General features: G+C 46.6%; 1 protein-coding gene across 8 annotated transcripts in view; it reads right to left on the bottom strand.

Annotated features, from left to right (window-relative positions):
- Positions 1-16489, bottom strand: part of Atp6v0a1 (ATPase H+ transporting V0 subunit a1) — a 51547-nt gene that overhangs the window by 842 nt on the left and 34216 nt on the right. For 6 of the 8 annotated variants that reach the window (XM_074045761.1, XM_020165158.2, XM_074045762.1 and 3 more), the window contains 4 exons: positions 15613-15720; positions 14663-14680; positions 10635-10752; positions 10150-10321 (listed from right to left, as the gene is read on the bottom strand). In XM_074045761.1, coding sequence (XP_073901862.1) covers positions 10150-10321; positions 10635-10752; positions 14663-14680; positions 15613-15720 — 416 coding nt within the window. The remainder of the gene's footprint in view (positions 1-10149; positions 10322-10634; positions 10753-14662; positions 14681-15612; positions 15721-16489) is intronic. The other 2 variants (XM_074045763.1, XM_074045764.1) reach the window with 1 other exon arrangement.

Genomic DNA, 16489 nt, shown 5'->3' with positions numbered 1-16489 from the left:
AAAAATGTCCACACCCACCTGCCCCCGCAAGTCTCCCTTTCCGAGTGAGCTTGAGAAAGTGCACTTCTCAGCCTGCCGCCCAAGAGAAGTGGCCTTCACAGGGTTCCTTAAATTACAATACCATACTCCAATTAGACCTTTTCTATAAAAGTAAAAAAGTAAACTGAGGTCCCCTATACAAATTTCTACCTTCTAAGCTACTCCAATACTCAGAACCTCTTAACGAGTGCTTCCCTCTTCAACAGGCAATGGTAGGAAGAGGGCAAGTCTCATGTCCCCTTCCAGTTACCAGATCTAAGGGAAATTTAAAAACATCTAAACAGCTGTACTGATGCCCAAATACATTCAAGCTTTTATCTCTGTGATCCAAACCTTTCAACTGTCATGAAAGGATATTATCCTTCTAATAGACCAGACTCTTATCTCATTAGAAAAGCAATGGGTCCCGGCCCAGGCTACTCAGGTTGGAAATGATTATATGGCTCAAGCAGTAGAGTGCCGCTTTACAAGCAGAAAGTCCTGAGTTCAAGACCGGTGCAGCCAAAGTAAAAATAATAATAATAATAATAATAATAATAATAATAATAATATTTGGGGCTGAGGAAGTAGTTCAATGGGAGAATGTCTGCTCAGCATGTGCAAAACCCTGGGTTCAATTCCCCATGATTACTAAAAAAATAAAAAAATGGTAAAGAAGATAAGTGGCATTAATGTCACTTCAGCCATCTCATAGTAGAAAAATGTAGTTTAACTTAGACCAGACCCCTCATTCTTCAAGTGAGGAAACTGAGGCCCAGAACAGTTCAGAGACTTGCTCTCCAGAGTGTCAGGTGTCAATGTAAAATAACAACTTTACTTTACAGCAACAACCTAACAGAAAGCATACTACGGTGGACTCAGAGTCACAGGTGAGAGAGGTTCTCCTCAAAGATAAATTTCTAACAGTCAGCCCCAGATATTCGTAAAAAACTCAGACTGTGGCTGAAGGAAAAGTCATTGAACCAAGTAACACAGCAGCCATGTCTGTATTTATGGCTATGTCTGTATGTCCAGGACCTTACTAACAGGAGAGAAAAAGATAAGGGACACATGGCCTCATTGCTGCTCTCAGAGAGGGCCCCACCTGACTGAGGCCTGTATCCTGAACTTGCTACCGTGGTGGGCAGGAGGGTCACTTCTGCAGAGAATGCCTAAGGGGGGACAGCCCGGGAGACAGCCCCGCCCCCAACCAGGACCCTGCCCTCTGCAAGGGTAACCACTGGAGGGCTAAGTGCCCCCGTCACCAGATGGAAGGCGAGGTACCTCCTCCTATGGGTTGATGGGTGATGGGTCCCAGCCTCCTGTCCATACTCCACTTCTTGGCATCAATGTTGAGGAGCCATAATGGCAGAAAAACAAAAGGTCATTTTCCTCCTAGACAATGGAGCCCGTTTCTCTGTTTTACCTTTTTCTCCTGGTCCCCGGTCCAATGACAAAAGTTATCGTTTGGGGCAAATCTGGCTAGCCCCTAGAACACTAGTTTACCTGGCCTCTGGCCTGCTCTTGGGGAGACCTCCACTTCTGTCACTCCTTCCTCATAGTACCTAAAACTTCAGGGTCCCTGCTGGGATGGGATTTACTATCTCAATTAAAAGCTCATATTCTCCTCCCCCCAGGCAGCTATCTCTGCTGCCCCCTCCTTCAGGAACAAAGAGATTCCACAGTGTGGACTGATGAGATGAGTGTAGGGTGAGCCAGGATGGCCCTCCCTATTCAAATAAAACTAAAAAAATCCCTCACAGTTTCCACACCTAAAACAGTATCCCCTCAAGCCTGAGGAATGATGAGGCCTTAGGCCTATTCCTTAAAACAGTAAGGGCTACTAATTAGTTGCTCCAGCCCCTATAATAAATTTAAAATTCTTATAAAAGTTAATTTTAAAATACAAGTTACAAAGTAAACAACTGGAAAGGATATAGATAGGTAATAAATGTATTTTTTGAGAAGTTAAAGGAAAAAGGAATGGTTTTTTGGATGAGAAGGGATTTTGTAAAGAAGGGGTTTGTCCTAAAGATTGTTTCAAATAGGAAGGATAAGGACAAACCATCAAAGGGTTTAGTATGTTGTATGAAGGTCTGAGTAAGTTTGAAAAGTGTATAGTAAAAGCTTCGGTGTGTGATAAAGTTAAAGTTGAATATAATCTAAGAGTTGCCTAAAAGATTTTTAGGGTCATGTCAAACTAAAATCAAATCCTCTATATCTATGAAATAACAAGGTTATCTTAATATTCTGCTCTGAGTAACATCTACAAAAAAACATTACAGAGAAAGATTTTATCAAAGAAATTGTGTTTTCTGCTGATCTTGTCAAGCTTTAAGTACTACTAAATCAGAGTTCATTTACATATTTACATATTTGCTTATGTGTCTTAAATGACCACCTTATAACAGTGTTACGTTATACTTTATCTAAATACGGTACAAACATTTAAAAGGTTAAAAGTGTCAGTTTATATAAAATAATGAGCTAAAGCTCTCTTTTATCCAAGAGTGTTACATTTAAATCCTGACAGCCCCTACCTCCCACAGGCCTTAAAGGAACAGACTCACTCCCTGAGTCATAAGTGCATCAACCCAATCTTCCATTTCCCAACCCCCATACCATTAGACATCTTACAGCTTTCCTGGCAGTTACAGGATTTTGCGAATTTAGATCCTAGGCATGTAGTCCCTGAACAGACACCTTTTTATGCTCCTCCTAATATTCCTATTTGGGTCTTAGATATGTATGGCCACCCATTTCTCTTAGAAAACTTGCCTCCAGCAGACTCTGCTCCTCTGGCTGAGTACCTGCCTTCTCAGAGAACTTCTCAGAGAGCATGCAAACCAGATCCTGCCCCACTCTGTAACAATTTCTTTAAACCAGGGCATCTTGTTCTCCAAAAAGGATCTTCTACCTTCTCCATTGGGACTTCGATGGACCAGCCCTCATCTGGTCATTCTCATGACACCCACTGCTCTCAAGATCAATGGGATCCCCCAATGGCGGCACCTCTTGAGAAACAATTAGAAAATGGAGAAGGGAATTGGAGGACTCTTGAAATTGTCTAGGGAACATTTCACAGTGGTTCTCCTGGCCAATGCCCATCCTAATGCCTGTGTTCTTGCTCTCCTATTCTTAAGCTTCCTCCCTTGTATCATACTGCATGTCTGCTATTGCTGATCAAAAATGTAACCAGTTGTACCTCCAGGGATACCAACCTCTCCCTACACGAGGATAGTTGGCTGATACCCACCATGCGGAGGTCGGAGGATTGGCTCGAGACTCTTTATGATCTATGGCTATAAGGGACCTTCATCAACTTCAGGGAAGAGGAAATCTTCATTTTCGGAGCCTGGGTGTACGCCATCATGAGACTCAGCACCCCAACATTGTTTGCCAACTGACCCTCCCTTCCCCTACGCCGCCCCGTTGCCAGCTCGAAGAAGTCCCCCTTCCTTAACAAACAAAAAAGGGAGGAATGTTGGCAATAATGGCGCCGATGGGTTTCGGTTCTTACTGCACTCTTAAGCTTCTGTTTCCCAGGGTCACGATGGTGCTTGAATTCTCCTTCTGCCCCAACCTCCAATCAGCGTGAACCATAAGATTCTAACCAATCAGATCATGCCAATTCTCACTGAGGGTATTTAAGCCCCTGCCCCTCTCTTTCTCTCTCTCTCTTTGCTCTCCCCCTCTCCCACCCAGCAATAAAGAATCTCTTGGCCAGATCACTCCTCTCCGAGTGGTCACTTTTGGGGCCTACATTACAGCCCTCAGTAGGAACTCAATAGAGGATGAGAGGGTGAGCTGGTTTGTTCAAAGAGCTTGTTCTGCCTTTGTCCTGCTGGGCAGAGAGTGTGTTTATGCAAAACTCTTTGTAGAGGTATGTGCAAAAAGCACTAAGTCTCTGACAGCAATGAATGGAGAACATCTCCCTAGATGGTCCTTCTGGCAGGGACTCACACGTCCTGCCTCTAAGGGAAGCCCCTCAAGAGAACCTGGGTGAACACAACTGTTCTTGTTTGTTTCTTTGCTTGAGGGTAGGAAGAAGGGGGCTTCCAAGTGAACGATGAAGGTGTCAACTTAGGGAAGGAAATTCCTAGGAAAGCGGGTGGGGGGGTGGGGAGGGGTGGGAATGGGGGGATTTGGAGGGGAAGTCTTCTCAAAGAATTGGCAAAAATATTCTCCAACCACAAAAACATATGAGAAAGAATTCTTCTCTGGGGACTGGAAGGAAAAACAAGGCCTTAAGTCCCTTCCCAGGCAGTTGGGCATTCATTCCTGCTAGTCTCCTTGGGGCTCTTTCAAACTCAGAGGGGCAGGAAGAAGTCAGGAGCAGGCTGCCTGGCTACTTCCTCAGGCACACTCCCCTGGAGGGCTGCCCAGCAGCTAAACCACCACCAAATAAGGGCAGAAACATGCATGATTCGCAGGAGGAAAAAGATAGAGCTGTCCTGAGGCACGGTTTCCGTTTGCACCCATGGGACACCTCAATCCTTTCAAGAACAGGCAGGGAAGAGGAGCTGTATCAGGCTGTAGGGGCGCAAGGCCAGGGCTTCAAGAAGCCCACTGCAGCCTCAGCCAGGCATTTACCCTCCAGCGGAGAAGAAAGGAATTAGAGAGGGGGTGGGGAGGGTGGCCAGGACACTGTGGGTTCTCAGAGGCCTCTTTAGCCCTGGGGTGCTAGTTGAGGACACTGTGTGGCAGAGCTGCCAGCTCCACCCAGGGCAAGAAGTGTGAAGCAAAATTTTCTGTGTGGGAGTGACAACACACTGCTTTCTTCCTCCAGTCTCACATTCTGCAGGGCCTGGGCTAAGGTTCCAAAGCCTCCCAGGCCCTGGAAGCTTCCATTAGAGCCTACTCCCCAGGGAAAATAGGATCCAAGAATAGGAGAGTTCAGTGGAGCTTTGGGCTGAAGTTAGCCACAGGGTTGTTATAAGAGCAGTTCTGAACCAGGACCTGGATTCGCTCTACATCCCAATGTCTCTGAAAAGTAATTCCAACTACTGAGGCCGCCTCACTCTCCAGTGTACAGCCTAGTAGCTATGTCACCACGTGGTCTCAGCTCGCGGCCCAGGCAAATGTTGGCCTTGGTGGGCGGGGTGTGCTGCCTCCAATTCTAGTGAGTCATCCAGAGCTCTGACCCCTGTGACTGGCCAAACAATTCTAATTCCCAGGTGGGTCTAGTGGAGCAGAAGCTTTGCTTTCAGATGGCTATGGGGTTGCCACCCTTTTCTTGGCACCCTTCTTCTGCCTCACGCCCCCAGGGGGTCTGGCAGGGAGGAGGGGGACACATGCCTGGGAGGGGCATATAGATTCTGCTGTGTGGGCAGTGGGGACGCCCCTGGCTCATTTTGATGCTGCCTTCTCATCAACTGCTGCATGAGGATGGAGACTTAGGTTGGTTACAACCCCCTGGATGTCTTGCATCTTATAAAATTGTCCTTATTTTGTGGTGCTAGGCATGGAACCCAGTCTCACACATACTAGCCAAGTGCTCTACCACTGAGCTACACCTGCAGCCGTACATCTTAGATCTATCTAGGGATCAACCTGATTCCCCCTCTCTCCCCAGAGGTCCTTATTCCAACTCCCAGCTCAGAGTTGGAAAGCAGTTTTCCTGACAGTCTCTCTGCCCTGTTCCCCTGAGCCAGGGAAGTATATGCTTCCTGGGAAAGCATGAGCATGGGTCTCCCGTGCTGAGTGAGAAGCCCCGCTGGCTGGCTGCAATCTCTTCTTGCTGTGCCACTGCTGCATTGCTCCGCTCAGGGAGCCTCTAGAGCCTGCTGTACCAAAGCCACTAAACACACCTCTAGTCAAACCATTGTGAGGACAGCCTCAGGAAGTCAGCTGGGTTTCTGTCATCCTTTCCAGTGCTGGCACTTGGCAAGGCCTACCCAGTGACACAGAAGAACTAACTGGGAGAGCTGTCATGTAACAGGAAACTTTGTTTCCTTGACTGGGTGAAGGAGGAAGGCGTCCTGGGGCCCCTTCCCTTTCTGGCAGTTTTGGAAAGCCAATTCTGGGCTAAGTTGCTTCTTCTGGCTCTTTCCCCTCTCTAAGCAGTTCAGGGCTTGGAACACACATCTGTCTGACAGGTAAATGGCAGGGCAATGATGTCAGCCTCAAACTATATTCCAAGGGCTCTTACTTCTCCTGGGGCAGCCATTCTCTCACCTATCTCATGCTGTCACACTATGGCACTGCACTCTTAATAACTGCCTCCAACTCTGTCCCATTAATCAACAGACAGTGAGTGCACAGGTATCCATTTGACACATTGCAGCACCTGCCAGATAAGAAGGGTCAGGTTCCTTGGAACAGGAGCTGTGGACAACAGTCTACAGGGCAGAAACATCAGTTTGATGTCCAGTTATAACTCTAGTCAGATCCCTGCCTTATGCCTTTTCTGAGGAAGAAAGATGTCTCATTAAGGTGGGCAAGAGAAAACCAAACACACTTTACATGGTAGGTAGGAGGAAAAGAGAGAGATACAGCCCAGGAGACAGAACTGGAAGATCAGCAGGGTGCTGGTGGCTCACGCCTGTAATCCTAGCTACTTGGGGAGTCTGAGATCAGGAGGATCATGGTTTGAGGCCAGCCAGGGCAAACTGTTTGTGAACCCACTCCCACAAAATCTCAAAAATAACCAGAGCAAAAGGGACTGGACATGTGGCTCAAGTGGTAGAGCACCTGCTTGGCAAGCATGAAGTCCTGGTGGGCGCTGCTGGCTCACGCCTGTAATCCTAGCTACTTAGAAGGCAGAGATCAGGAGGATCATGGTTCAAAGCCAGCCTGGGCAAACAGTACATGAGACCCTATCTTGATAAAAAAAGGCCTGGTGGAGTGGCTCAGGTGTAGGTCCTGAGTTTAAGTCCGAGTATGTACTGCAAAGGAAAAAAAAAAAAAAAAGCATGAAGCCCTGAGTTCAAATTCCAGTTTCACATAAAAAAAAAACCACCCCACAAAAAAACAAGGGAATTGACAGATTAGTTCTTCACCTGCTGTTTTCAAATGTCATTTTTTTAAAATTATTTATTTTTGTGGTACTGGGTTTGAACTCAGAGTTGTACCTGAATCTTGCCTCCATCCCTTTTTGCTTTAGTTATTTTTCAGATAGTGTCTCACACTGTTTGCCTGGACCATGATCCTCCTACCTATGCTTTCCACATAGTTGGTATTACAGGCTCACACCACCATGTCCAGCTCATTGGTTGAGATGTAGTCTCATTAACTTTTTTGTCTGGACTAGCCATGAACTGCAATCTTCCTCTCTCCACTTCTCAAGTACTTCAGATTCCATGTGTGAGCTACCACACATGGCATCACTCACTTTTTATAACCCTTCATGAATCTTAGACTAATGGTTTATCTAATATCAAATCAAGTATTTTCTTCTTATCCCCACCAAAGAAACCCAGAATTTATATGACAAGGTAACCCTTCAATTAGCAAACAAGGGGACGAAGTGAGAGGTATGAAGATGCCTATGTCAGATACCAGGGAAACCAAGAGTGACATCCTGAGGTCATTTTGCACAGGACCAACTGATGCCACCCCTCCTCTGAGCTCAGCCTGAGCTCTGAGTTCCAACTTGAGCCTGGGGGGACAGGGAAGAGTCAAGAGTCCTTGGTGCACATTTGAATTTGGCCAGGAGAGGGTGCACAAGCACCAATTTCAATAACGCTAGGCAGGTGCTCTACCACTTGAGCCATTCCTCCAGCCCTCAGTCACTTCTTGGTAGATGACCCAAAAGTGCCACAGGCCACCACCCCGCCAAAGATGCTATTCTGAAAGTTTAACAGAGGAGGTCACTATTTTTCTTCTTCTTTCCACTACTTCCACTACTACCAAACAGACAAAAGTGTGGCATGTATGGCAGGCCTATCTATCCCTCATACACTGTATCTGGGAGAACTAAGATGTAGCATGTGCCTCCTTTGAGGTCTCCTCTCTAGGCAGGCTAAAAGTGGTTTCTTAATGGGGCACCCAGCCAGGTACCCTTTCTCCAGGGCATTCCACTTCTCAACAGAGCAGCCACAATTTGTAGTTATCTGTTTGTGATGTGCCAGGCACCATGACAAACACTTGGTGTGAGCATCATTTCCTATTCATTCACAGTAGCTTGTCACACAGATATTATCGATACTCTCTCTCTCTCCACATGAGACAAAGGCAGGTTCAGAGAGACAGTGCTCTGTCTGATTGGGGTCACCCACCTAGTATCAGGGCTGGGATTCAAACTCAGGTCTGCCTGACTCAAAAGCCTGCTCTCCTATCACTCATAACTTCCTCAGGTTCCTGCAGAATGGGGGAAGATACCGTCACCTGAAGGCCATGGGTGAGCCTGAAGAAGTAGTTAACTCCTCTGGCAACAAAACATGCCATCCATGTTTTGGATGCTTCAATTCACTTGAGATGAGACCCAAACTCAGGTGACCTTCCCTCATGACATGGTGTGTCACCTCACCGATCTGTCTGACCACTGTGTTCTAGTTTTGAGCATGCCTCATCATGCCCATTGAGGATACAACTAGCCTCAACAAGGACTGGAATCAAAGTGGGGTGGTTACTGTTCCTTTAAGCCCATCATTCAGGAGACAGAGACGTGAACAGGAAAATAAGCAGGCCAAGAGGGCAAGAAAAAGTGAGTCACCATGGGCTGGTTACGCAGATGCTCCCTCATCCTGAGTGGCTGAGGAAGTGTGCTGGGGAGAGCTCACTGATAAGCTGAGAACAGGGTGTGGAGTCAGCAGTCTGAAACACGCAGCACTCCCAACCTTCCAGGCTCCACAGTAAACAATGGCGCTGGGCAGGGAGTACAGAGGCCAGCACGGGGGAAGGCCAGGCAGAGAAGGCAACATCTACTACCGCATGCAGCAAGAGACAAGTTTTTGAGGAAAGAGTAGCCCCAGCCAAGACTCGTCCTATGTGCCTCACTTCTCCCCCATTAATTTGGCACAACCAACAGCAGAATCTGAGAGACTTGGCTGTGATCCAGCCAGGAGACACTCAAAGACCCTTCTCAGGGTCAGATGATGGACAGTATCAGAGACATTGAATGTGCTCTTTGGGCCTCAAGATCACTACTGCCACAGGTTACCTCCTCTAGGGTTTCTGATTACCATCAGTAAGTCAGTGAGTTATGTTCCTGACCTATAAGACAGTGTATGCGGGAATGAGTGTTCCTCTGGGGACATGGTACAGAGCTTCCAGAGATTCTAGGCTTTGAGTCCCACAAAACGGGGAGAATCACAACATAAGTGAGGAAATGGAGATCCAAAGAGAAAGAGTTTGAGGTAGGGTCGTCAGATAAAACAGTATCAGAATGTTCTGTGCACATTTGGGAAATACACAAAAAAAGTTATTCATTGTTAATCTGAAACTGAAACTTAACCAAGTGTCCTGTATTTTTATTTGCTACATCTGGCAACCTTTGTTTGTGATCAGTCTAGCCCAGACCCTATCTCTCTCCTTCCTGTGCTTGCTCTCCTTGAAAAGCCACCAAGAGTAGATTAATGAAAACAAACTCCTTCCCCCCCACCACCCAAAAAAAAAATCTGCCCTTCCTAAGCAGCTGCTTTAGTTGCCCAGTAATACAACGGAACCAGGAGCCCCCATCTAGTTGTGGAGCTGCCAGGGCATCTTCCCCAAGCAGCCCTGGCACAGTGAGAACAGAGGGACAGAGCTGAATGCACTGTACTCTAGTTGGTTCCTGAACAAAGAATCTATTCCAGTACTGTTTGTACTGCTCTGAAGACAGGAGTTACATGCCAGAGAAAAACAAAAACAAGAAAACCTCCCCCACAAAAAACAAACTCCAGCAGCTTTGTAAGCCACAATCAAGGGCACTGAAGAATGCTAAAGGCCAGAGGAGTGAGAGTCTGGCAACACTTACCAGGGAACTTTCCCAGGAACCCAGGAAGAGATGAGCTGGGCTTCTCTGTGGCCTTTTTCCAAGGCTCAATGCCTAAGTAGGCACTGGGGTATTGCTGAGAGAGCAGGCAAAGGGCCAGCTCCCACTTCCTAGAGGACAGACTCTGGGTTCTGGGCAGGAGAGCTACCCACTTCCTGCAGACAAGGACACATCTACCCCTACACCCACCCCATCCCTGGCCCACTGCCCCTCACCAGTGTAACCGCAGTGCATGGAGGAAGGCTGAGAGGCCCTCCATGATCAGCAGGATGGCTACAGTCAGGGTGGCGAAGGCTGCGAAGATGAAGAACAGCGCCAAACCTCCTGCCAAGCTCTTCACACTCAGGCCGATGTGGATCACCATGGTCCAAAGCACCTCAGACAGCTCTGGGGGTCAGGGAGACACAAGGTCTGGTTCAATGTGGCAGGAGATGGTTATGGTTCTTGTATTTTGCTCTGCATCTTCCCCTGATGGGTTCCTTGAGCCCTGGATTCCTGCAGTTTTGTTAGGATCACCATGCACAGCTGGCCTGGCATAAGTGCTGATCCTCCTAGCTGTACTCATTCTGCCTGGATTCAGTAGCTGGAAAAATTCCAGAACCTTTATGTGATTTCTATGCTGGGGAAGCCCTCACTCAACGGAGGGAGTTCCCAGAGAAGGGGAAACCCACAGCTCTGGATTTGAGAGAAACATACTCACGTGCATGAGCAAGGCTGAGGGCCCAGAGCCGCAGGTAGGAAGCAGTGTTGGAGATGCAGCCCAGGCAGTATTCAATGGTGTGGATGGCCTGGTGGACCATTGTGTCCCCAAAGTCAAACTGTCATGGGAGGAAACCAGGGAGAAGATATCAGGCCAGAAGTAGAATATGCAGGAATTCTCAGTCGGCCTCTTGAGGAGGCCAGTGCAGGGCTGGGGACCATACTCCTTCATGGTTGACATCTCACCTTTAGAGGGGCTCTGAGCACCCAGTGTTGACCTCAGGAGGTGATTGCAGCAATGCCTTCTTCAGAAATCCCCCGCCTAGCTTCCATCTGGGACTTCCCAACTCCCTCAGCAAACTACACTATATCATATCTCAATGAAGTTCTTCTCAGCATATTTTTTTCCTCTCCCTGCTGGGCTCTGAGCTCTAGAGCAGGAATATGCTGTGCCAAGAACACTCAGTTGAGAATGGACTTCCTGGACCCAGGACTGTAAGAACCTGCCGGTGGACTTAGCACAGCTGATTACCTCCTTAGAGCAACGCTGGCTGAGGAGTGAAGCACCCATGCTCAGAATACAGCAATGAGAGCAGGCAGGGGGTCCCCAGACAGCAAGTTCAGGCTGGAAAATGACTGCAGGAGATTCAGCCTTCATGGGCTCTTAATTTTTTTTTTTCTTTTAATGGCCTTTTGGGGTCAAGACAACCTTTTTTTCCTGAGACTTCTAAAAAGATTACTCAGAAATTTTCACACAACTCTTACACATTCCCACATGGATAGTTCATCAGTTCATCTTATATTTTTTGTTTTTGTTTTTTTTTTTCAGGTTTCCTTTCTTTTGGTTTTCCTTTTAACACCAAGTTTTTCTAGAAGAAAGGGGTAGCTTGGAGTGGTGTCACTAGCCTATGATCCCAGCACTTGGGAGACTGATACAGGAGGATTGCAAGTTCAAGGCCATCTTAGGCTACATAGACAGGTTCTGTCTCAAAAGAAAAAAAAAAAAAAAAAGAGGTGGGGGAAGATTCTCAAGAGTCCACTTTGCGAACTGCTTCAAGCACAATTGGGAGAATGCAGTTTTCTAAATTTGGGATGTTCTAGAAGCATTAGAAGGATCAATCAACAAACCACCAAAGACTAGGAGGTGGTTCCCTTCCTGAGCTGCTCTCTAGAGTCCAGGCCAGCATCACCATGGGCCTCCAGGCTCTTGCGGCTCAGTCAGCTGTCCCAGCTCTCAAGTCAGGGTCTATTTTCCACCACAGTTTCCACACTGTACTTAGGGGCTGGGCTGGTAAAGGCTTAAGGGTAGGGCTAGTGGGGAGAGGGGCCTGCTCTAGCATATTATCTCTGGGAGATACCTTGCTTCCTCTCTCCTCTATTTATGCCTGGTGAATTTCTGGACTTTTCTCTTTTCAAGCCTCCTACTTATCCTGAAAACTGGAGCAACCCTTGTTACCCCAAGTTACCTCAATTCCAGCAATGATGTGAAGCGCTCTTTTCCACAACTGCTGTGTGGATGGGAAGAAAAGTCCAGAGCTACAAGGAGCTCAAACCTTTATTCCCAAACTCAGTGACAGCAGAGGTCCTTGGGTTCCCTTAGAACCAGCCTCTTTCAGCATTTTTATCTACTCAACTTTTTCCTATTAAAAAAGGAAATGGGCTGGGGTATAAACTCCTCATGTGCCTGTGTCACTTCTAGCTCTTATTTTTTTTTTGGCGACACTGAACTCAGGACATTATCACACTCACTTGGCAGGCCACTCTTAATGCTGAGCCACTTCACCAGCTCTTTTTTGTGATGAGTTTTTTCAAGATAGGGTCTCAAGAACTATTTGCCCCAGGAATGGCTTTGAACCGTGATCCTCCTGATCTCTGCCTCCTGAGTAGCTAGGATTACAGGCATACCAACTTCTGATGGCTCTTTGTTGCCTAAACGAAGCAACAACTTCGTGGGTTGGTCTTCGTTGGTCTCTGCCAACCTTTAGTTTCATCAGTCCCTCAACTCCCGACTCTGTTCCAGTCAAGCGGAACCCTTGCTCAACAGGGAATGGGCCCATAGACCTTCATCTGTGTAACACGACAGACACTAGTGGGGGTCTGTACCCTTTCTTCTCACCCTCCCTCCAGAGACCCCTGTCTGGCTAGACTCACTCAGGAATAGCTCTCTGAAGGAATCCTCCCAGGTGTCTTCTTTTCACCCTCACCCCAAAATCTGTCAGGTATCCTTTCTATGCTCCTCCTACAGTATCCTGGTAAAGGCCTATAACACCATCTATCACCTAGACTGTCTCCCCATTTTGTCTCGGAGATCCTTAAAGGCAAGAACTACTTTTTTTCTCTCAGTTTTTCTATTGCACTAAATATAGCACTTGACACATAGAAGGATAAAGGAATGCAAAGATGAGTGGGTGAGTGTGTGGATGGGTGGGTGAATGCATGGCAGGATTAATGAATATACCTAGTGAAAAGACACAAAGGGGAGAGGGGTCGTTGACCCCTGCCGAGTAGTTACAGCCTGGGATGATTTCCCAAATATCCAGGGGCTTGGCCCTGGTTTGCAGTTAACTGAGTACCTCCCAGAGAAACAATGGCCTGTGTGCAACAAGCAAGTTTTCACAGCCAAGCAAAGTGGGAAAATTCTAGAGATAGGCTGGACTGTTTTATTTGAAATCATTAGCTGTAACAGTTATCTAAATTTGGTTGTAGAAAACCAATACCTGATAAGGTAAAATGTTATAACTATTGAAGAAGGCAAGGGAAGCTGAATCCCTGAGTAAATCTGGTGGCCAGAGACTGGGAAGGCTGAATTAGAGCCTATCTTCATTGGATGCCCAACCACTGGAGATAGGCTACAAATGAGGACATTGGTACTAGATGGTCAGCTGGACCATTCTGATAATAGCCATGGCATTGAGTGCTCGATGAGGAAGAAATTTAGGAAGCAGTATTGCTGGAGGTGGTGGTACGGGGAGAGAGCTGGGTTTCTCACCAGCATGGAACACCTGCCTCCCCTACCTCCCAGCCATGCCAGGCAACTCAGCCAGCAACTGTGCACAGACAAGTCAGTCCAGGAACAAAGGACACCCTTGATACCAGCAAAGGAGCCTCTCCAAACTTCAGGAAGACTAAGCACTGCCTGTTTTTTACCCAGAACAAACAAAGGTTTTCCCATTCTCATCCCACTGCCCCTTAGAGGACCAGGAGAGCCAGGAAAGGGAAAGGTACAGGTCTAGGTATTTTAGAGAGAAGTTTTGGGGAAAGATGCAAACAGTGCAGCAAGGCCTTTAAAAAACTCAATTCAAAATACATGTGTTTCTACATGAATTACTGCTGGGCTAGAAGGCCTTGTACTCTGGACATGCCTGAGTATTTAGTCAGCTTTCTGTTCTCTATCATTCTCTACATGTGTCTAAAATATGAACTTCTTCCACATGGATGGATTCTTTTTTCCAGGATGCATCTGAGAGGCAAAGCCTCCTTTTGAAAGCCATCTCTACTTCTCAACTGGGTCACATGGAGGTACAGCTAACCCCAAGCAGGGGTCTGGCAGTTCTAAGCTAAAGCATCACCAAGCTGATGAGGCCAGAAGAAAGAGGCTGGCTGCATTTGACAGGGAGAAAAGGTAAACTTTGCTCACAAGCACTCAGAGGAGAAGCGAGATAGCTTCCCCCAGTGGCAGAGCAACCACATCATCACAGGAGAGGAAGGCAGAGGCCCACAGGACTTAACCCCAAGGGGAGTCATTTCAAGAATGCCAGTGCAGACATTACTTGCAGCTCCTTCAAAGCCACTCTCAAAAGTATTAGATCAGCAAAGTCAATGACACAAAGACAGAGGGGACCAACATGAGATGCAGTTAATGGAGATGACCTCTTTTCGAACACAGGCTCACAAACTGGTTAGAAATGGCCAGTGAGATGCAGGATGCAGGGTATCATGTGTGTGGCCCCAGGGTGTGGCAGGTCAGCAGAGTGATCACAAGGATGGGAAAAGAGAAGCCCCAGATAAACATGAAGGCTTTGGTCTTACCACTTCGTCCTCGGTAGGCTTGAAAACACAAATTTACACTTAGTGGGAAGCCACGCCACAAACAGTCACAAGTTATGAGCACAAACTACTGATTGCTTCTTGGGGAGGATCATTAATGTTAAATGGGACTAACACATACACGCAAAGGGAAATCAGCAGGAATTTACAGCATTAAGATACATATTTTAAAAAAGCATCCCAACACTTGCAGTTAAAAAAAAAATCACATACATAGTCAAAGTGGCCAAACTAAAAAGTCCAATAGGAATGGGACCTCTAGTTCTATCCTATTTACTTTAAAAAGAATATAATGAATAGATGAGATTTAATAGTTCAATTCAGAGGCTTTGTGCAGAGTGGTCAGGCAAGGAGATTGGATTTTAAATAAATAGAGTTGGAGGTAGTGTCTTAAGGAAAGACTAGTGTGGCCTGATTTGTTTCCACTCCCTATAAAAAGAAGGCAAGTAACAACAACAAAAACCAAAAAAGCTCAAACAAAATATATATGCAGCAAGAACATCAGTGGGGTAGGACTTTAAAAAGTACCAGTGATTACAGCTGGTAAGCAGTGTAACTAGAACAATTCTTGGAAAGATCAGGGATGAAGAAGCTATCCTAAGTACTCTTGGCTCTGGTAACAAAAGCTGGGTGGGATGCTGGTGCTGCCTGGGCCAAGGAGAACAGTTAGTAATTGAGGTCACATGCAGAGTACTTAGGCACCATGGAATTCAAGAAGAGCAGAGCAAAGCTGCTGCGGGCTCTGTGAGCAACACCTGGAGTTTAGAGTTGAGGCCCACAGAAAAAGCTGTGGCACCCTAAGCAGTTCAGAAGGCAACCAATTGTTAGTACTTTTACTTTTTAAGGAGAAGACTAGAGTGAACCTCTTAGGAAAACAAGACAAGAGCTGACCTGAAGTAGAAGGAGAGGAGGCCCACACCACTGGATCTTACCTCTTCCGCGTCCTCAGAATGGGTGGAGAGCTGGTCATGCTGAATAATCTCAGCATCCTCCTCTGTTGGTCCGTTGCCCACCCTGATCCCACCAAAGTTCAGAGTTCCCTACACAGATGAACAGAAAGAGTAGAATTTGCCTGGGCTTTAATGTGACATTCTGTGAGGTGGGGAAGGGCGATGGTTAGTATATACAAACCTCAGAAAGGCATATATGCTAACAACAAAAGCAAAATCCACTGATTGAACAGCTAAGTAAAAACAATCAACCATTTCCATCCCAACCACCACCACTCCAGCCCCCACAGATAGTAAACTGTATTTACCACCTCATCATCAAGAGGCACCAGCCTCACCTTGGTCAAAAACCAAATAGAAAGCTGGATATGAACAGACTCTCATAACAAGTACAGCTCTATCTATAAAGCCTGCAAGGGCCTAAGTTTTGCTGGAAGTAAAGGTTAGAACGAGAGAGGGGAGGCAAAGGACATGGAGTGTATCCTGGTCTAATAAACGTTCAACAGGAGCCTAAGAATTCCAGCAACCTCTCCCAGAAATGTACTGGACCTCTGCCCAGTAACAAAGGAACTCCCTTAGTTGAGGAAGGCAAACACCAGCATAATGTACACCCATTTGTGGCTATCGAATACGGAGTTAACAAATGTAAAATAAATCAAAGAGGCTCCTTTCCATCAGAGGGTTCTAGAGTGTTAAAACAACTCCTCTACAGGCATGTGGGCAGTTGCTGACTGGGCATTTGCTCCTGTCTTTGCAGGTACAGTTTTCAGCAGGACCTTCAAATATAGAATTTTACAGTCAACTTTATTTGTAAAAATTTGAGTTTAATGAGGCAAAAGGACTCTCTAGGTACAAAAAC

The sequence above is a fragment of the Castor canadensis genome, chromosome 11 (genome assembly GCF_047511655.1).
Source record: "Castor canadensis chromosome 11, mCasCan1.hap1v2, whole genome shotgun sequence".
NCBI lineage: Eukaryota > Metazoa > Chordata > Mammalia > Rodentia > Castoridae > Castor > Castor canadensis.
The sequence above is the reverse complement of the archived record's forward strand: the minus strand, read 5'-3'. Positions and strand labels throughout refer to the sequence as shown.